Here is a 21,143-nt window from a genome sequence, read left to right on the forward strand (position 1 = left end):
ACAATAAAAAGATAAGCAAGCCATGCTGCTGAGATAATGACCTCAGAGCAGCAAAGTACATCTACTCTGTATATCCATGCACTGAGAACTGGCATGCCCTATGTCAGTGTGGTAACTGAAAACTTTTCCCCAGCCTCAAATGATAGGGCATATGTACAGCACAGGAAAATCAGATGTTATTTAAAGACTGAACTTAGTTTCATTAACTGGCTTCTGCTGTTATATCCTAAGAAATGCATTCTGTTCCTTTACAATAAAAGTTCTCTTTAGAGTAAGTTGGTTAATACTAGGAATTACAGCAACCAATTCAATGACAACAGCTGCTGTCTGACCTGGGATCTGTGGGCCAGCTTTCCCTACACAGACCAAGGGATTAACAGCCTGACAGTAGTACATATTGTGATAATACAATCTTCATGATGACATACAACTTTTCACACTATTTAAAAATTGGATAACAATTTTAAATTAAGACTCTAAATGGAATCTGGATATGGCAACACAAAAGAAGTAGTGGTGCAACACACCATCGCAAACATGTATTAAAGGTAACAAATCATTTTATTCTGAAATATGTTGAATTCTCTTCTCCCTAACAAGCCATGAAAGGTGACCCATGAAATACTGAAATATGTGACTATTAGAAAGGGGAAAAAAAGAATTCTAATAAGAAAATCAGAAGGAATTTCAAGAACAGTTTAATTCAAATAGGTGTTAAGAATTATTAATAGATGTAAACCTGTTAAAGACAATATGAAATGCCTACCCCTTAAAGAATATGCTTATCAGCACAAAAAATTAGATATCAGCAGATTTAGATTAATATCAGAATACTTAAGTTATGAGCTTGTCAGCAAGTTGCTTTCCAGTTCATTTTGAACAAGGAGGAGGGAAGACTTCATATAGATTACTCCCTGGAACAGAAATGTTCGACAAGTTATCTCTGTGAGATAACACCTCTAGCTGTGAGGCCTGGTACTATTTTAATTTAGCATTATGCAGGGGAGGGGGGGGAACCCTGAATTTTTGTTTAATTTACATGCACACTCAAACTTTAATTAAGGGGGTTAGCAATGTAAGAGAACAAAGCCTCACAGTAATTTTAAGTAAAATAATACTTACTACACCTTGCCTTCGAGACCCCTTTTTTCTAGGCTAAATTACAAGCTGATGTTACTGTACTGGAACCGTGCAGAGAATACTCAAAAGAAATTTAAAGCCAGACTCCTTCTCCTTCATTAACTTTGTTTTCCCCAAAACCAGGATATGGAACTTGATGAGCGATGACCTAGAGCCCCACACAGAACATCTCTCATAGGGCAAGAACTTTCATTAGATTTGGTGTGAACATAGATTTCTGGAAAGTTACGAATTAAATGAAAATTATTTTTTGCTGACAACATTTCCTCTGCCTACAGTCTGATGGCTAATTTCAAAAAGCATACAGATGCTTTGTTTTCAATGACCTGTCTAAAGGTTTCAATCTACCTATTTTGTCTTACTTACACCTATATGCATATACTGTATGCACACATATATAGGCAACGTACATTACAAAGCCCATTAGAATCTGCATTTTGCACTCATTTATTTTATCTGTGGTGAGCAACTTTGTAGATGATGTAGCTCAAAGCTGCTGTATGCACTTGTATACAAACAGTACTAAGGCTTTTGTTTCCAAGTCACAGCACTTCCTCCCAGAAAAACTCAAGTCCAAATAGACATCTGTAAGACTAAATCCCAGCCGCCTCCTCCCTACATCCGGTGGGGCAAAATTCCCCTTTGTATCAAGTTCTTGTTAACTGCATTTTTGGCTGGTTCCCCCGAGTCTCTATTTTTCAGGTGGTGACTGTTAAGAAAGTCCTGGTATAGAGTACATACTAGGCTTATTTTGACAGAAATGTGACTTACCACATTTGAAACAGAATATATTAAAAATACATTTTAATAATTACTATTACTTATTCAACACTAAAACACTGGCCATCTTAAAAAATATTACACACTTTAATGGGATAAGTGTGGTGTTTCTTCAGTTTTAGATCTGACATAACTGGATTTCTCATTTATTTTTAACTATGCATATAACTATCTGTAGCAATACCTCCCAAGCCTAAGTGTGATCCTGTAAAGTTAAACTAATCATACAATTAATATCTCACTGTGACAACAATTCAATAAATGTGATTATTTGATTGAAGATACTCTTTAGTTTGTATTAATTGTCATATTTCGGGCTCATTACACTTTTTAATGCACAGCCTAAAAAAAAATTAATTCACTTTCTGAATAACAAAATAGCCTTCATCCCTATTTCTGAATTTAAGACAATTTGAAATAAACAAACCTCTCTGGCAATATTACTCAGTGCCTCATCTTCTGCAGAAAACCTGTCTTTCACTGGAGTCCTCTTCCGTCCTGATCCAGGAGTTCCCATGTTTATTCTCTGGTTCTGTATTTGCAAAAACAGACAGGAAAAACTCAGTTTTCAGATCTGGAATTAAAAACTAATAAACAATCCACACCACAAAATGTAATTGATTTTCCAACTCTTTAGTTACATAATGTTCAAGAAACCTAAGTGCCATTGGCACAAATTCATCAAGTAGTTGTATTTCTGGGAAAACTTTATCACAACATTTTATGACAGCTTTATAGAACAGTGCATCCTACAAGGTACACACAGAGCATTTTTCTACTAAACACAACCCATCAATTTACTTACAGCTTCAAAGTTATGCACAACTGTCAACTGCTCCTAGCTCTATGATGACAGCTAGGTACCCTGTTACTTTTCACAACTCCTAAAAATAAGTATCCATTTAATTTATGGACATGAAGAAAACCTATAGGCAACAATGGGTTCAAAAAATAAACTTACACAATCATTAGAGCTCTCTCCAAACAGAAAAGAGATTCAGCAAACTTTTCAAAGCATCCAAGCAGGTAGATGAGGCTTATTTACACTTTAATGCAGTTGTTCTCATGCAGTCTTCTACTCAAGTATAAGTTTTACTATAATAGAGGACATTTCTAGACAAACAAACATTATTTTGCCAAACACGATTCCTAATTTGGCAAGGGAAGAGAGAAACATACTAGCATCATACACCCAGAATAATACATAAAACATTCTCTGTCTTCTTCCAGAAACCTCCGTTATCAATTGCAATAATGTAAAAATCACCACCAAACCAAAACAGAACACATACAGCCACAGAGAGCAAAACATCACTAAAAAATAAAATAAAATAAAATTTAAGTAAGTTTGTTTCAAATATCCTAAAGAAATGCTACTTCCAGATATCCAGGTCCTTCCAAATATCTGATCAGAATTTGGTGGGAGTCCATCTATTTGATATAAATGAGATGTGCTCCACAGAGGGCTTGGGAAAACACCTTATAGAACAAAATCTTATTCATACAAATAGAAAACGTCTGTAAAAGAACTACTAGTGGGTATCCTTTTTAAAGTGAATTGGTGCAAGAAGTATCTTTCATACTGGGTCTAACTAACAAACATTCAAGAATTCCTTAGTTTAATCAAAGAGGGGAGAAGGGATTAAAAGAAAAAAGAATGTAACAAAGGTATTTTTGTGCAAGTACAGTTTTTACTTCGTTGTTTTTATACAGTAATCACAAAGCCAAAATATACTGGGGTACTTTCTGGAACTCTAAGTTATCAAGTAGCATCACAGCTTTTTTTTCTTTTCTATTTTAGCTTCCACACTTTTTCCTCCCTCCATAATTTTATGCTGCTAATCCTCTCCCTCCCTTGCAAGCAAAAAGTCTTTTATTCTGCTTCAAATTCTGCAGGTATTTTAATATTCTGTACGTGCTTAGACAAGAGAAATAGAATATTTATTGGTGAGAGAAAAGACAAAGCCTTGAAACTAGATGTCCCCCTTCCTATAAAAACCTGCATAGGACAGATAAAACAATTATGCAATAATCTTACTCATTTCCAGTTGCTATTCTGAGACCAAAACTAAACGTACTCTATAGCACAGGTACACAACAACTCCATTGTATAAAAAACTTGAAGGACAGCAAAGCATTTGCAGATGAGTCAGAGGAATAAACCCACCGTGTCTGAAGGGGCCAGAGAAGATGCAGTTCTACCAGACAGTAATGAACTTGCTCCTGATGGGGAAGAGCAGACATAAGTACCTTCCTGGATTCCATCCATGCCTCCACAGGCTGCTCATTCATTTTTGCAGCACAGTGTTTGGATGAAACACAGGCATTTGGACCAACACACAGGACTCACCTGCCAGGAAGTGTTTTTACCATCTGCCTGTGGCTCATGGTTCAATTTATTTGTTACTCCCCCACAACATGATTTTTTTGTGGTGTTTGTTTTGGCTTTAATTCTGGTGTTAGGTAGCAGCACAATTTCAGGAAGAAATACAAGACTGCAGCCTCACTTTATCAGAGGTTGGGATGGGTCTTGGAAGCAGGACAGCAGAGCTTAAACTCAGGTTGAAGCGAGACTATGAGATAAAGCCTGGGACAAGTACTGCCACTGTTAATCCATTCAGTACGAGTCTGTCTTTTTAGTCTTAAAAAAAAAAGCAAGTCAACTTATGTTTTGTACTCAGATTAATTTAGATATACATATGCAGAAGAAACTTTGGAAATCTGTGACAAAAAAAGCTCAGAGCTCAGGTTGCTGCCCACATTTGGAAGAAACGCCTCCAAAAATCTGCATCTTTTCCCAGTAATTTTTATTGGCTGACTTCAAATAAGAAAAGCAGATAGGGCCCAAAGTAGAAGCTGCATCAACACAAAATAATACTGCCCTACTACAGAAGGTTTTCACAAGGTTATATATTATAAAAACAAATAAGATCAAGAAATCATGCTATTACAATAGATAGTTCATGTAAGCAAAAGGACTCAGGCCTATCTACTAAAAAACGCCACTAAGCATAAAATGGAAAGTGCTTTTAATTTGAATGTTAAGGTTTTTATTTCCTAACTAAATTTTTACCACAAATATAAACTGCACAATAACTGCACACACCGTAAACTTGCACTGCATTTGTGGGCATTCTTTAAAACAACACACAACTTCTAACAGACAACTAACTTTGGTTTGATAATTCAGCGAGATTCTCTTTGCTGACAGACTGATTCGGGGAAACGGAATTTAACAGGTTATACTATTTTTAGTATAGCTATATTCAGACTGACAGTAAGTGCTAATGTATATACATAAAGTAGTGAATTTATAAAAATCAGATGCTGATGCTTTAAATGAGCAAAAAGCACTTCATCTTAGTCTCACTGTAGTACTACAAGACAGGCATTGAGATGCTGGAGTGTGTCTAAAGAAGGGCAAAGCTAGTAAAGGGTCTAAAGTCTTATGAGGTCTAAGGTCTTACAAGGGACAGCTGAGGGAACTGGGGTTCAGCCTGGAGAAGAAGCTCAGGGGAGACCTTACTGAGGTTATAGCAAGGCAGGCCAAGCAGCAATAGGACAAGAGGAAACGGCCTAAACATGCGCCAGGGGATGTTCAGGTTGGCTATTAGGAAAAATTTCTTCACCAAAAGGGTTATCAAGCATCAGAAGAGGCTGCCCAGGGAAGCAGTTGAGTGACCATCCCTGGAGGTATTCAAAAGACACATAGATGTGGCACTTCGGGACACAGTTTAGTGGTGGACTTGGCAGTGCTTGGCTAACAGTTGGACCCTTAAGATCTTAAAGGTCTTTTCCAGCCTAAACTATTCTATAATGGTGCCAAATTCACTGTGGAGGAAGGCAGCTGTGGCACCCCTGCCAGCCATCTGCCACACTTCTCACATAGGATGAGCACAGAACTCCTGACTGAGCCTAAACCCAAAAAAGGTATCAGGGACAGATTCCCTATGAGCTATACCAAGATGTTGCCTTTGCCTACAAGGAAGAGATAGGAAAGCTAAAGCTCAGCTGAAATCAAAACTAGCGAAGGCTGGTAAGGACAAAGAGAAAGGCTACCACAAGAACTTTGGGAACAAGAGAAAGACTAAGAAAACTGTAGGGCCATTGCTTAGTGACGCAGGGTACACAGTGGGGTGTGCTTTCAAGGACCCTCCCTTGGCAGAATAGTTTGGATAACAACAAATGCAAAGACAATTTTTGTGAGTGTGAATCAAACACGCAAAATTGTCTAACAGGATACTTGCCCCAAACCAGTCATGGTGAAGAGCAAGACTACATCAGTTAGATTAAATAGTAACTAGGCAATTAGAAAGAACTGTTTGAAATTAAGGGCTCCTCATGAAAAGGAGTATAAAAAATAAGAAAGTCTGTAGCAGCGGGAGAGACCTTGGAGAGGAAACTGCATCAGTCAAAACCCCATTTGCCACTGCTGTAAGTCATCCCACTAAGTGCATCACGGTATCTGTCCAGGCCAGAGAGCACAGCATCCCTTCTGGAAGATGCAAGGTCCTGCATTCCAGCTAGCAGGTGGTCAGTACAGGGCCCAGCAAGGGAGGAGAACCCACACCTGAAGTACATCAATGGGAGCTTGTGAGCTACACTCTCACTGGAGTGTGCAATAAAGCGTTGCAGGGAACAGCACAGGTACACGCAAATCTAGAGCACCCACATCTCCAACAGGAACCATGCAAATAGGGAACCCTGGAGTTGAAGAACTGAGAGTGTAGTTAAACGTTGGCCTGGCAAGGCTGTGAAATGTCCAACCCTGAAGATAATAATTTGCCCTAATTGACCACACATTGGGCAGGGGTGACCTCCAGAGACTCCTTCCAAAATAAAAGGTTACATGGTTCTATAGTTACTATTGCTTCCAGCTTTGAAACTAAGCCTCAATATAAACTTTCTTTAATAAGATGTTTTAATAGTCCTTCAAGAGTCTTGTCACAATTTCTTCTGTTTCATGTAACTTTTAATTGAGCTGATGCATGTCAGAGTATTTAATATTTTACTATACAGCTCAGCACTAAAGAGATCTAGTCCCACTGCTAATAGACTGATTAGTCTAATACTAAAGGTATCATGATGTTATTTCTCAGAAAAATATAAGGTGCCAAATATTTCAAATGCATGCAGAAATATTTCTTAGGTGCTTCACTCTCATAACATGCTAATTATGGATAAAAATTGCTGCATGTTATAAGGAATACATACAGCAACATCAGAATTCTCACAGAAATTAACTACAGGACCCCAAAACAAAAAACAACCACACAAAGAACAGTGTTACACTGGCCTTCCTAAACTGTAAGGGATAATATAAGGAAAGTACATTACTATCTGCTACATTTACAGTTCAGAATTCCTAAATCACATCTATTACTTGTTCATCAATTACTGCAGGCAGAGTTACACATTGCATTACACAACTGATGAAGTGACATCCTGTCGTATTTCATTCCAAAAATCTGCAGTGTCTGAAATCCCTAGACAAACCAGAAGGCCTGTGGGGAAATCTCTCAAGTTCCCTCTTATTTGTCAGCACCTCAGACATACAGAAATTTTACCTTTCCTAAGTCTTTGCTGTCTGCTCTTTAACTTCTGCCTAAAAATGTTCTCTTTGTATCTTTATCACTTCGGGGTGGGGTGGGGTGGGGTGGGGGTTAGAAGTGTGACCTGTCTTACATAAAACAGAAGCTACACTACAGTTTCAGGCCCTATCACTCACCACCTTCAATGGCACCACCTGTTCTGATGCCTGGGTCTACGCCAGTGTGTTTGGCATCACATACATGCAAGGCATTCAGACGCTACAGTGTGAACAGGCTATAAATAGACTTAAACTCTCCTTTTCTCTTTCAAGTAAGACCACAAGATAATTAAAATTCACCTGTGTAGAAACAATCTCTGTACATTTGATCCAACAACAGAAAAAAAGCAGCTCTGTTCTAGAACTACGGGCTGTTAGAACCAGCTTCGGTTTCCTAATTAATACTGGAATATAAACCAGCAGCCTTGCATTTTAAGTCCAAAACCACAAACATAGAAGATTGTATCTTTAAAGCAGTAAATTATTTTAATTCTGAGAAGGAGTTGCACCTTTTCTCCATAATATCCAGGCAAAGTTTCTTGCTGTTGCAGCTGTCCACTTGCAAAATTAGTGGTTTTACCTATTATAGACCTTTAAACACCTGAATCAAATGGACCATAAAAGAGGTTCTACAGAATACTGCAGTAGCACTAAACTGCCCCTGTTGCTGGAAATTGTTATCTTTGGCATGTAATAAGACAGATAAACACTACTGGGAAGTTGTTCATCATAAAATATTATTTGAATGTCATTTCACAGTATTAAAGTACATAAATATCTAGGTTTGCTACAGAATTTTATCTGACATAGCCCTAAGCATTTTCTCAGTGTAACCCAAAGATATTACAGAATAAGTAGTAATAGTCTGTGTGATCAATTTCAGTTATAAGTTGATTCAATTTAAAACTAGTGCTTACATTCTTTTATTTCAAAAGAACGAAAAGGCAATGAAGCCAGTGGGAGAGGAGAACTTAACAGACAGGAAGGCCAGAATTTCTTGAAAAAGAACAGTCTAAAAAAACCTAAAAGAAAGAATCTGAATGGAGGTTACCTGGACAAATAATGTTAGAAACATTAATAGATAAGGAGGATGAAATGTAGGAAACAGAATAAAAAAGCCCAGCATTCCTCACCAGCAAACCAATCACAGGTTACTGATAAAGCACAAACAGTGATAGCATTTTGATTTTTGACAGTTCCACAAATACTGAAAAATACACTTGTGAAAAATACTAAAAAAAGGAAAAGCTTTTCCAAATACCTAACTAAAAAAAAAGATCTAAGAAGCAGGAGTGCTATGTAATGACGACAGAGTTTAAATTAAAGAATCTAAATATACTTCACAACTTAACTGAACACTTGCTCTTTACTTCAACAAGCGAATGCTGCAGATGAGCAAAGGTATGGAAGCTACCATGCCCACAATTAAAGTGAAGTTCTAAAAGCTGATGTGCTCAGAACAAACAGTGGGAAACCCAACCCAGCAATTTTAGAGAACTGTCTCATGAAACTGCAGCTCTAGCAACACAAAGCTACAAACAAGCCTAAGGTAATATTACTGCAAAACAGCAGAAGTAGCATTCAAATTTAAGAAGGAGCAGAAAGAATCACATTGGAAATCACGTTATTTGCTTAACCTTTGGTGCTTTGTCAAAGCAAACCATAGAAGGAGACACAGAAATAAATGGACATAGCATAAAGGTACACGATTTCACGCAAATTAAAATTATGCAAGACTAACATAAGCCTTCTACAGAAGAACGCTCTATATAAGGGTACAGACTTCGGAATTAGTATGTTTGTCTGTGGGCCCAAAAGCAAATGAGAAAGAAAAGGAGCTGCATGAGCACCACGATCCAACAAAGGATTGTGTGGGGAGACAGGGAGAGAAATAAGAGTTTTAATGCAATAGTTTTAAAGACTTATTTAGAATTTTCATTCAGAACAACCTTGTTGAGATAGAATTAACTGAAGCTAGAGCTATTACCAAAAAAAAAAAAAAAAAAAAAAAAAAAAAGCTGCTAATGTAAGTAAAAGAGCCTAACATTAAAGGGAAAAAGCAAAGACTGAGGAAAGCATATAATTACTGTCTGCCAAAAGATTACAGTGCTTACCACTATGATGGAGGCCAAGTTATTCCAGTTCACGTACAGTGTTTCCATTTTAAATAACCTGTGATCTCTAATCATGGCCCACTTGAGAAACCCTTGGCACAAAGTTTGTGCTCTCAGCAGACAAGCTCATGTTAGCTTCTCCAGGAAAGAAATTTACTCTTTGGATAGTTGACAGTTAATCCAGTACAAGCTGACAACTGCACAATCTACTGCTTCAATGTGGTGTATTAGCAGTTTATTTGCCATTTTAAAATCTGAGAATTGTCATAGAATGACAGCTACTTAGAGGGGGTTGAAATCCCTCAGTTTGTGGGTGTTAGGAAGCTATAGGTGAACAGAAAATCACAAGCTGAGACAACCAAAAGCCCTAATGCAGTCGCAAAACTGTTGCCTGCCAGAGCCATGACTTAAAACAATGCAAGACCGTAACTGTACCAATGTATCCTACACTCCCGTAGAACTACCAGCTATCTTTGGTGACCTTCCTCTGTCTTTGCAAATCACCAAAATTCCAAGACAGTATCATGCAGTGATGCACCTTCAAGCAGTGCTACTTATTTTATGAAGCACAAGATCTCTGCCAGTCAGTTGCTAACAGCTGCGCTTTGAGATAGCATTACTCCACAAATTAAAACATGACATGCAGGATATTGTCATCAGTGACAAGAAGCATCTGCAAAGCTCTTATAATAGTCCCTTCACCAGAGGAACTCCGAGGGCATGATGTAAAGCATACGCAGGTTTCAGAGAATCAATGTAACAGTTGGACTTCTCTAGAATCAGTGCTACCATAAATGCTGACGATCCAGGAACAAACTAAGAAACTAAACATGATTTTAAAATATGAGGAAATGACAGTACTATAATGAGCACTGTGAAAAATGACAGGAATGCATAATAAAAAGAAAAGTCACAAGAATCTTCCATAAGTCTTTATTCTAAAATGGAACCACCATAATTTTTACACTGTCAGCTTTTCCAAAATAAGTATACTTTCTGTCATTTTGCAAAAGAATGATTCATTACTCATTAAAAAAATCCAAAAACAACCCCCAAAAACAAACCAAAACACTGCTGTTACATTGAAGCTCCTTTTTTTAATGAAACAAACAGAGCCGCCCATGGTAACAACCCACATTCAGTAACAAGCTGCAACTATTTAAGATATTTTTCCATTACCAATTTAATACACTCCTACACTCTTTTCTACTACTGCTACAGTTACAGTACAACTAAGAAAAGCTACTGAAGCAAGCAGGACAAATCCTCCTGGGTACCCCCTTAGAGCTTTCTCCACCTGCGATCAGCTGAGATCACTCCTGCCGACTAGTCCTCTGCTGTGGTAGCAGGCTGGTAGGCTTAGAAACACTTGTTCCCACCTGGCCCTTTGGGAGGTGCCTCTTCACCTCTTCCTTTGGAGCAGCTCTAACTCTGTATGCCCAATACAAAAAAATATTCACTTTAACATCTTCACAAGCAGACAGCACTATCTACATAAACTGTTTTCAAAGATATGTAAGGGATAAATGCAATCTGTCCATTAAATACACAGACATGTTACCTAGTTTCCAGAAGCTAATAAATTTGGATTACTTTCTCAGAAAGCATCTCTAATTATTTTTTTTTTTTAATGTTAAAAGACTGTACTGATCCGTAACTATCACATGCACCTTCACATCAGAATCTTAAAAACACAAACAACAACATAGTATCAAATCTGTTAGTGGTTTCTAATCCTCTGCTGGCATTACATACCAGAGATAATCAATTATATGATACCAATCTATGTTTTTGAGTACATGTACATGACAATTTGTGCGCTATGTGAAAGTCTAGAGCTTAACATGTTCTACAGATCCCCACTGACTTGGAATCCAATATAAACAGAACTTCCTAAAAGTTCACATCTGTTAACATCTCAAAAGATGGCATAGTACTGTGAGAGCCACTGAAGAAAAAATAACCTCCTTTGGAGCCAGTTCACATGAAGTACTGATGATCAGAGCAACAAGCTTACACCTGACACATTTCACACAACTGTCTTCTATTCACAAGTTCTCAACTACAGCCAAGAATTCAGTTCACATAAGACTGAATTCACACTCTTAAGGTAAACATCTCCAAACCCCAGTAACACAACACAATGGAAAAAGCATGTCACGTACATCAAACTATTTCGCACTGCTAAAGCGACTTTCATCTGTTCTTACATCATCACTAAGCAATTACATTAACCAAGAATGCAGATGAATAACAGATGATAACTGTTTCTGGGCCCCAATACCTTTAATTACATCACTCTACAGTTAAGACACAATGAACATCTAAAGAACTCACCAGACAAGTGTTGATTTAATCTTGCGGGAAATTTGTAACAAAAAATGCCACATATCTCCGAAGATGTTCATTGGAACTTTAAAGGGATAAAACTGATCCTAGACTTTCCTCATGTCAAGCCAAAAACGTGTGTCTCTCTAAATTGAGGGAGTCACTGAGTAGGTCGTACAAATTCAATGTAGTACCTCTTCATCTACAACGTGTTGCTGTTATCAGTGACACACATAAGACTAGCCTTCAAAGTACAACGCTAGGATTCACACTGGAAATCACTTGGAACACACAGAAACCACAGCCCAGAGCTGTTTACCGACTCCTTCCAAAATCACGAATGTGCCCATCTCTCACCTTTGCAATGATAGCAGCAGGATGTACTAAGATTAAAAAATAAACGTGCTCTGAAATATTGTTTAAAACAAAAAAAAGCCCGACTATGCATCAGAAAGCCTGGCTGCACCCTACCATAGCTCTCCACCGAGCGGGCACGCCCTGCTGCTGGGGAACGGCGGAGCTGCGTTAACGTGCTTCGAGGAAGTGCGAGAGCACCAGGCACTGCGACACACAGCCGTGATCCCGGGACACCCTCCTTCCCCCCCGCCCGCCCGCCCCGCCGTGCCCACCCGGCGCGGAGAGCGCCCGGCGCAGGCTGCGGACCGGCGGCGAGCAGGGCCCGGGCCCGGCGGGTGGCTCCCGCCGGCCGGAAGGGCTCGGCCACTGCCGGCTTCCCCTCGCCCGCCCGCCCGCCCGCAGCGGGGCTGACAGCGGCCACCGAGGGAAGGCCCGCACGCTGCCGGCGTTACCGTTTCCCTTTCTGCTCACCTACCTGACGCGGCAGTCCCGGCTGAGCCGCCGGGCCCTCCCCGCCTCCCTAAACCCGAAGAACCGGGTTCCCACCCCGCCTCCCCGCCCCGTCCGGGTTTGTATGTGTACGGCACCCTCCCCCCCGCCCGGGCCCCAGGGAGCCTCACCTGCGGGCCAGCCCGCCGCGGCCCCAGAACGCCTCAGCGGGGGTGGCTCACTCTCCCTTCCACCCCGTTCCACGGGTGCTGGGGGCTCGTGGGTCCCGGCGGCGCCGCAGGCTCCTTCCTTCCCTCGCTCCCCACGCCCAGAGTCCAAGGAACAGCGGCAGAAGCCGCCCCAGGGCGAACGCAGTGCCCGCCGGGCAGGAACCGTCCAGGGGCCGCGGCAAGGCGGCTGCTCCTCGCTTCGACCTCTCACGGCCCCCGGCCCGCTCCGAGGGGCCGCTGGAACAGGAGTTTTCGGCAAAGACGAGCCACACCGCTCCAGGCCGCCCTTCTCTCCCCCCGCCCCACGCTCTTGCCTCCTCCCCTTCAATGCCGGGCGGTTACGGCCACATCGAGAACTCGTAGAGGAAAGAGCGGCTGATTTCAAACCGCCCGCAGGATCCTACGGGAGGAGGAAGAGGCCGGCGCTGAGGGGAGGGTACCCGGCAGCGGCGGCGGGACCGGCGCGGGACCAAGACCGGTACTGCCGCCCGCCCCTGCCCCTCACGGCGGCCGGCGAAGGAACCGCGCAGGCGCCGGCGGCCGCCCAGGGGGAAGGGGCGAGAGGGCGGCGCATGCGTGGGGCGGGTGGCCGCGGCGGCGGGGCCCTACGCTCCGCTCCGCGCCGCGGGCGGGGGGTCCGGCCGGTCGGCCCGGGCGCTCGTGTCCTGAGGCGCCTGCTCAGCCCAGCTCAGGGAAGGCGAGGACCCCGGCCGGTAGCCCTGGCGTTAAGCGCTCTCTCTGCTGGAGGAGAAGCGGCCTCCTCTCCCCGCGTTCCTCTAGCAGGCAACGGAGGGCGGCGGGTCGCGCCTCGCGGTGAGGAGGGCTGCGGCAGCCAGCTCCGCCGCGGCCCCCTCGCTTTACCCCCGGGCAGGCCGGCTGACTGCTGTAGCGGGGAGAGGTAGGTCTGCCGCCTTCGCCTTTTCCTTTTCTTGTCGGCTTTAACTGGGGTTTCTCTGGAGCGGCGTTCTCCAGGGAGCGGCCCAGCCGAGGCTCCGGGAGGCCGCCGCCGCCTCAGCGCGCCCCGCCGCCCTCGGCCCGCAGCGCGGCGGGGGGTGTGGGGGCGCCGGGCAGGGGCTGCGGGCGCAGCTCTGTGCGAGCATCTACACCTGGCAGCGGCCCAAACGCGACCGCACTTCTGCACTATCGAAATTCCAATATTAGCAAGCGTCAGAGTCCCTGTGGATAATGCATTTAAAAAAAAAAAGTAATCATGGAACCCTTAAATTTATTCCAGTTTATACGCAAAGAATCAACTGAAGTTCACGGAAGTGCTGGTGGTGCTCTGCTGTGAAAAAGACTTGGGATCAGACCTGGGGGTCATTTGCTTTTCAGCACCTCTGTCAGTAAGTGCAGGGGGTGTGTAAGAACGTGGAGATGATCGGAGGTGTGGAGGAGGTGGCATTTTGCACGTTAGAAAATCACATGGGAATGAAAAAGCACTGTTGAAATGACAAGACTACTGCTGGGACTCAAGAACATTCACCAGAGCCCTTGGCAGAGGTCAAATGTCTTACTAAAATAAGCTCGAGTGGATGTGCATAAAGTAAAGAAAAAAGGACATGCAAGTAAATTAAAACTACTATAGTAGACACAAAACAACTGCCTTGAGTTTCCCTAGTATGTTATAACTTTCTGTCTGAGAAATCCTATACAGCCTCAATCTTTCCTTGGTTGATCATGTATCATAGCATCACCGTGCTTATTTTTAACATCACATTAATTTCTGTAGTAATAGGTGATGATCTCACCACAGGGAGATGGAGTAGAAAGTTTCTCGTGGAACATCTGTAGGAAAGACCAGAAAAAGTACTGGCTTAACAACTGTGGTTTTATTTGAAGTTAGTTCTTACAGAAGGACTTACCTGCTGATTTTCTGGGCTTTATGGAGAGTCTTCATTAAAAACATCTTAGATCATTTTGGTTTGGCTGGGAGAACTTTTTGTTCCTTCTGCAGTGGGGGGGTTGTGTGGAATCTTCTGAAATGTGGGATGTCCCAGGTCTGTGTGGAATGATCCTCTGTTAATATATTTCTATATAAAGGGGAAAAAAGTTTTCAATTGTTTGTACATTTTTTTCTGATGAGGTGTTAGTATCTGCAGACGTTTAGTCTTTTGATATCATAGGCTGCACATTCTTCTTTAATGATGCAGCAAAACGCATGTCTCCTTGAGAGCAGACATGCATTATTTTTTTTTTGCTTGAAAGGACAATTGTTTACTTGACTGAGAAGCAGTGCACAGTGTGTGTATACACAGTGCGGTTACTACAGGCAGTGGTACAGGATGTCACAGTAGCAATTCTGAGTTCAGCATCATTAATGAGTAGTTAAACGGTCAAGTTATATACAGTTTCATTATAAACCTTTAATGGGCAGACAGAAAATGAAAGTTACATTTGAACTTTTGCTGTGAAACGGCTACAGTTACAAAATACACAGTTTATGAATTACTGAAGCTACTATAAAGCTTGCTCTGTTAATGATGAGTTTCTCCTAAAAATGAATGAAGGAATGAATAAAGTATCACTGGATCTGCCTTGCAATATATTTTTCTCTTCACTGTTGTCTTTTTATATGGTAGGTTAGTATAGATTCTTCATCGTATGTAATTGAACCTGCTGATTTACACTCTCCCTTTTCTCTGGAAATCTCTCTGTAAAACAGTTTGGTTCAGTTGAGGCATTCTGTGGGTGAAATCTTTGTTCTTAGATGGTCACACAAGAAAGTATGTCTAGGATGAATCTAAGTCAGTTGTATAGAACACTTTCAACAATGTCAACTTCCCACAATAGTTTGTATACAGTTTTAAAGTGATTTTGTCATTGAAACAACTTTGATGAGAGAAAAGTGTGTTTTCCTGTATAACATTTGCTGTTTGTGCAGGTTTGAATATCTTTTTTGTCCTCTTTTCTAGCATTTCTAGTCTTCCCATGAAACTTTTGTTTCATGATTATTATATCTTCTGCTTAACACTGTAATAGTGATGGCACACATGTAGGATTATAGTCTTGATTTAATCCCTGATATCATTCTATGTATTTCCCCTTCTGTCTCCCCCCTATTCTTCACTCTCTTCCTCTTACCACACCACCCCTGTCACTTACGGAAAGAATAACTTCTTCAACTGGTAGATTGGTTTACTGGTGGAGGCCCATTGGTTTAACATTGCATTTTAAGAAGTTCTGACCACCTACATCCACTTACTTCTCTCATTCTCATTTTGTCCCTTTCCTCTAGTTTCCATCTCCTCAGTTTAGATACCATCACTCAACAATTCATTTGGCACATTTGAACATACATTCTTTTCCAGCTGTAGTAGATCCTCTCTTAGAGATTCTCAGTGTTCTTAGTAACTGCTTGTTCCCCCTGTCCCCACAAAAAAAGGTGTTCTGCTACTCCCTTGTGACAGGTGGAAAATCAGCTTTGTGTGGCTATACCATAAAGTAAGTGCAAACCCCTTTTGTAAAGCAGGGAGTAACTTTTTGCTTGTTTGTTTGTTTTGTTTTTCAAAACAGTTGGTGGATGTGCTTACAGGAGGCTTCTGCTCCCCCGCCTTTTGTTAAGAGTTTAATTTCTGCTAAAGATACATTTCTGTCATAATCAAAAGATCTTTAAAATGATTCAGTACTGGTTTTGTTGAAGCATTTGTCTTTATTCAGAGTAATGTCAATTTCCAGTTACATTCAAAGCAATAAGCAAAGGGTTGTATTACTTAAATGTAAATGATGGAAAACAATTTAAGACTTTAAAGAGAATATTTGAAATAGTTACAAGGCAGAATGCATGCAGACTGTATGCTGAATGTTATCACAAAATTCATTTAAATCTTTTGTAGAATTCATTGGAGTGCCAGAGGACTACTACCAGGCTTCCTCTGTAAAGTTTTTGCATACATATGACATTTACCAAATAGTGGGAAAAAACAACCGTTCAAAGTTCCTGGCTGTTTGTTGTGGGGATATGCAAATTTCACAGCTGTTCTTGTAGGGATTAATATAGACAGGAAGGTTTCTGCTAGTGGTAGGTAACTGCAGAATCAGTGAGATTCAGTTTTTCCCTTTACCTCATTTACTTCTAATAGTGCAAAAATCTGTAGGGCACAGTAGGGATGATGCATTCTGATGGGGATTAGCACCCACAAATCTTGTTGGTGTTTTCCAGCAGTAGAATTGCATAAGTTGCTCCGGATCAGATTTGTTGCATCCTCAGCAGGGAAATGGGTTAGACTGTCTGTTGAATGGCTGTGGGTATGGCTAACTGAAAAATTTGCATTCTGGTGTTTTCCCAGAAATCTAGATTTCCAAGTAAATGCAATCTTTTGTAGAAAACTTCATTTTTGACACATATTTGTTAATTGGCATAACAATTGAAAACAGTGCTTCCCACTTTCTAAATTTTTATCTTTACTGTTTTGGTCGTCGTTTTGTTTTGTTTTGTTTTTTTAAAGTGTTTAAGTACTAGAATATTGTGGTTTATGTTTATAATGTGTTTATAGGAAGATTTTTTTAATTGCTATGGATTAGTAACAACTTTTATAGAGTAAAATTTTAAGCACTAGAGTGTTCTGAACTGTGTCCCAAGGTCAGCTTGATAAATGAGATATAAGGGGAAGATACTGGCATTATTTTATTGATCGGATTTAGATGTAGATAAATTATGCAGTATCTTCACAAGTTTTGTGGACTGAGAGTTTGTGAGAAACCTTTATTTTTTTAAGAAAGTGATGCTATAGTCTGGAAAAATTAATTTTAAAATGAAAGTTTTCCTTCACAATTTGAAGGTTTTTTTATTATACATAGCAGTATATTTAATTTTCCTATAGAGTTTTTCATTATTATTGCATTGTAAAAACAACTAGAGACCCAAGTATTGTCATCCTTACAGACCTGATAGATGCACGTCTAAATTGTCTTTATGTTCTGTTTGATATATATGGAGATACTGATAATTTCCTATGCTAAATACCTTTCTTGAAAACTCAGTCTGAAGTTATGATCTATTCTTTGTGTTATATATCCCGCAAAAGAACTTGTTTAAATGCTAGTTAATTTTACTGATGACACACAAGCCACATAAAGGAAATCACCTCACTCTTACATAGCTGAGTTTGCAAAACTAACAAGCAGGGTCTATATTAAGCTTAAGTCAGTAAACGTGGGTCTTTTAGTATGTACTCACATGTTTTTCTTAGCCAGTTTTCTGATAGTTGTTATATTTTTTATGTAGAAATGCCATTAGAATGTAAAGTTTAAATATGACTTTTCAATACATTTAGATTTTATAACACTAGAATCTAATGGGTGTTTATCAGAACTCTCCTATGCTGATACCCCCACAACCCAAATTATCTTCACCTACTACAGTGCTCCCACCAGCTTTGCAGAGGTGAACAAATTATTAGTATAACTAAGATATATCTACTATGATTTTTTTGTCTTCTTTAGAAAATATAATAAAAATAAAAATACTCTTTTATTTTTGCTTGCTACCTGAAGGAACCACTCCTTTACAATTCTCTTCAAAATCTCAAGTCCGCAGATTCTCCATGCAACAAAAATAGCTTACACTGAGCCTTCATCTTACTTTCTCCAGCAACAAAGTTGACCCTCTGTCAAATGTATTTATGAACAACCAAATGGAATAACTGCAAACCAAATAGAGAAAGATGCTTCTTTTTGATCGGTATTGAGCCTACACGCTGCATGCTGCTGCTTGCTGCTCCAGTGCATTTCTCCTCTTCTGTTGCTGTATGTCTGACATTAATCTGCATCATTATTTGAAGGGGAAGGTGGACGTTTCCTTCACGCAAGTACTGTTAAATTGGAGAATCAAAAGAACAGTGAAATTTAAATTTTAAATGTCAGGCTCTGAACTGCACTGCACTTTAGAGATTGTCAAATCTGTATATTGGTCACAGAAGCTAGTCCTGGGAATTCAGGAAAATCTGTCTATAAAGTATATGCACTCAAGTTCTAGAGCAAAACCAGCTTTCCCAGGTGGTAATTAGAGCAGGTAGTAGCTCCAATGCTTGAGATTTTAGGACTATCATACTGTAGAAATATTTTAAAAAATAATGCTCCTATTCTTGACATTTTAGAGAAATGCAATGCTAATGGAATTCAAACACTAGGAAGCAACAAGAAAGAAGAAAAATGTGAAAAGCTCACAGAAATGTTCATCATAATTAATTTAAATTAAATACAGTTAAAATCGTGTCTTACTTGTCTGTAAAGTCTAACCTGTTGACATTTGTCTTTAGTTTAGTCATTCACTTTATACTGGATTTTAATATAGCATATTCCTCTTCAGTCTTTCTTATGACGATATGTGGATCTTTCATTCAGCTAGGGAGTGAAGCTACTAGAAGACTCCAAATGTCTGGTTAAAACACTTGAACTGGCCAACCTGCAAAGTGGATATATAACTTGAAAGTATTTTTAAAAAATAATTCAATTACATTTATAATATTCCTTTAAATGTACATTACATTTTAGAGCTTGAACATCGGATTACTTAGATTTTGTAGCAAATTTATCTCTATGTGTACTCATGTTGAATTATCTGAGGGTTATGGCAGCTCAGCCTTTGTGACTTGGAGTAAAAAGCAAGTATTTGTCTTTATGTAATGTCCAGTTCTGATCTAGGAAAACTTTACATTGCAGAGTTCTCTATTTGATACATGAACAAGAAAAGATTATTTGCAATTTCTAAGGGGTTTTTTTTGCCTTTTCAGAGGTTTTTAAGATGATCATGCAAATAATCGTGATTGTTAAGGGATATCCTGTTATACCTATGCATGATATCTGTGCAACTCTGTGAGACTTCTTGAATTGCATTAGCAAAAGTCAAACCAATTGAAACAGAACAAAGCTATAGATGATGCATCAGAAAGAATCTGTCTTCTGTTTCTAGGCTGAGCAAATGTAAAAGCAGTATAAAAGCAAGCAGATGTCATGCCACATGTATACTGGGCTGTTCTACTTGCAGCATGATTTAATTTTGAAGAGTGACACAATGGTCTTGCTCAGTATTTCTGTAGCATTCAAAAGGAGATCCAGTAACTTCTGTGATGATTCATGCCTGAGGATTTTCTACACTTACTATTTTGAGCAGTTCAGCTCAAAAAGAGAGAGCACACACAAACTGGATTACAATTTCTTGTGCAGACTTGTTTATTAGCATCCACCTAAAGAGACCCAGTTGCTTACTTATGCAACCTCAGCTCAGCTTACACAGGTGTCACCAAGGGCATCACTTTTGAAAACTGGGATTACACAACTGTAATGAGGACACCATTTGGCAGGGAGAACTTTTGTTACAGGAAGTGAGACATGAGCAGGAAATAATGCTGGGTGACTACAGGGGCCAAGGTTAAGTTTGTGGGCCTGGATATTTCTGGAAGGGGACTAACCACCCCACCACTGCCAAAAAAAAAAAAAAAAACCAAAAAAAAAAACCAAAAAAACAAGCTTTCTACATGACTACAGAAAGCATATCTGGTGTCAGAATGAAGGCGCAACAAATACGGATATTTTTTTAATACTGTTTTTACAGTAACTTTTCAGAGCAAAGCTGTACTTTGAACCACACCTTAAGCTTTTATGCAACAACCTAGTTTTGTTACTTTGTTATAGACTTCAGATTCTTTAACTACTTAATGATGAAAACATATACTTTTAGGGTTTATTAATGAAAATAAAGCATCTCAATCCATTGATTTAAGAATCCTTCAAGTCACCAACAGAGATTGTAACTTCTGTTTATATATATATATATAAATACACATAAATGCAATATGTATAAACCAGGACATAATGTACTAAAATATTAAACTAGGCTAAATGTAATCTCAAGCAGGTTGCAGTGTCTAATGACAAGCAATTTAAATGACAATTTCATGCTGTTAGGTTACTCCTTCACTGAAGGTGTCGCAGTATTCTCCTAACTCTCCATGTCTGCTTTAATTCAAAACCTTTGAGAAGAAATTTAAATAGTCACCAGACCAGAATAATTAAGACGTGTGCTGACTTTTCAAGCTTTGCCTGTTTCCTGAGGAAAATACCACAGCTTTCAATTCCTGGTAAGGAAGACAACCACGTTCATTTTTAGAACAACCAGTTTTGCACCTGCGTTTATCTACTTTTGTATGTTACAGAGAGGACATTTGGCTGAGTTGC

At 39.9% G+C, this 21,143-nt stretch overlaps 2 protein-coding genes across 10 annotated transcripts in view; one reads left to right on the top strand and one right to left on the bottom strand.

Annotated features, from left to right (window-relative positions):
- The window catches only part of LRRFIP2 (LRR binding FLII interacting protein 2), a 60,773-nt gene extending 47,296 nt beyond the window's left edge, over positions 1–13,477 (bottom strand). For 5 of the 9 annotated variants that reach the window (XM_080383315.1, XM_080383311.1, XM_080383313.1 and 2 more), the window contains exons 1-2: positions 12,930–13,477; positions 2,348–2,452 (exon numbers count right to left, since the gene is read on the bottom strand). In XM_080383315.1, the coding sequence (XP_080239441.1) occupies positions 2,348–2,437 (90 nt within the window). In that variant the 5' untranslated portion in view covers positions 2,438–2,452; positions 12,930–13,477. The remainder of the gene's footprint in view (positions 1–2,347; positions 2,453–12,929) is intronic. The other 4 variants (XM_080383316.1, XM_080383317.1, XM_080383318.1 and 1 more) reach the window with 4 other exon arrangements.
- LOC308062165 (uncharacterized protein) lies at positions 12,884–20,745 on the top strand (the record flags this gene model as incomplete). Its single annotated transcript, XM_080383222.1, has 3 exons — positions 12,884–13,866; positions 14,203–14,311; positions 18,242–20,745. 3 exons carry the CDS (start codon positions 12,884–12,886, stop codon positions 18,248–18,250), a joined length of 1,101 nt encoding a protein of 366 aa, XP_080239348.1. The 3' UTR covers positions 18,251–20,745.
- Positions 20,746–21,143: the final 398 nt, after the last annotated feature.

Source organism: Falco punctatus, assembly GCF_963210335.1.
Source record: "Falco punctatus genome assembly, chromosome: 4".
Lineage (NCBI taxonomy): Eukaryota > Metazoa > Chordata > Aves > Falconiformes > Falconidae > Falco > Falco punctatus.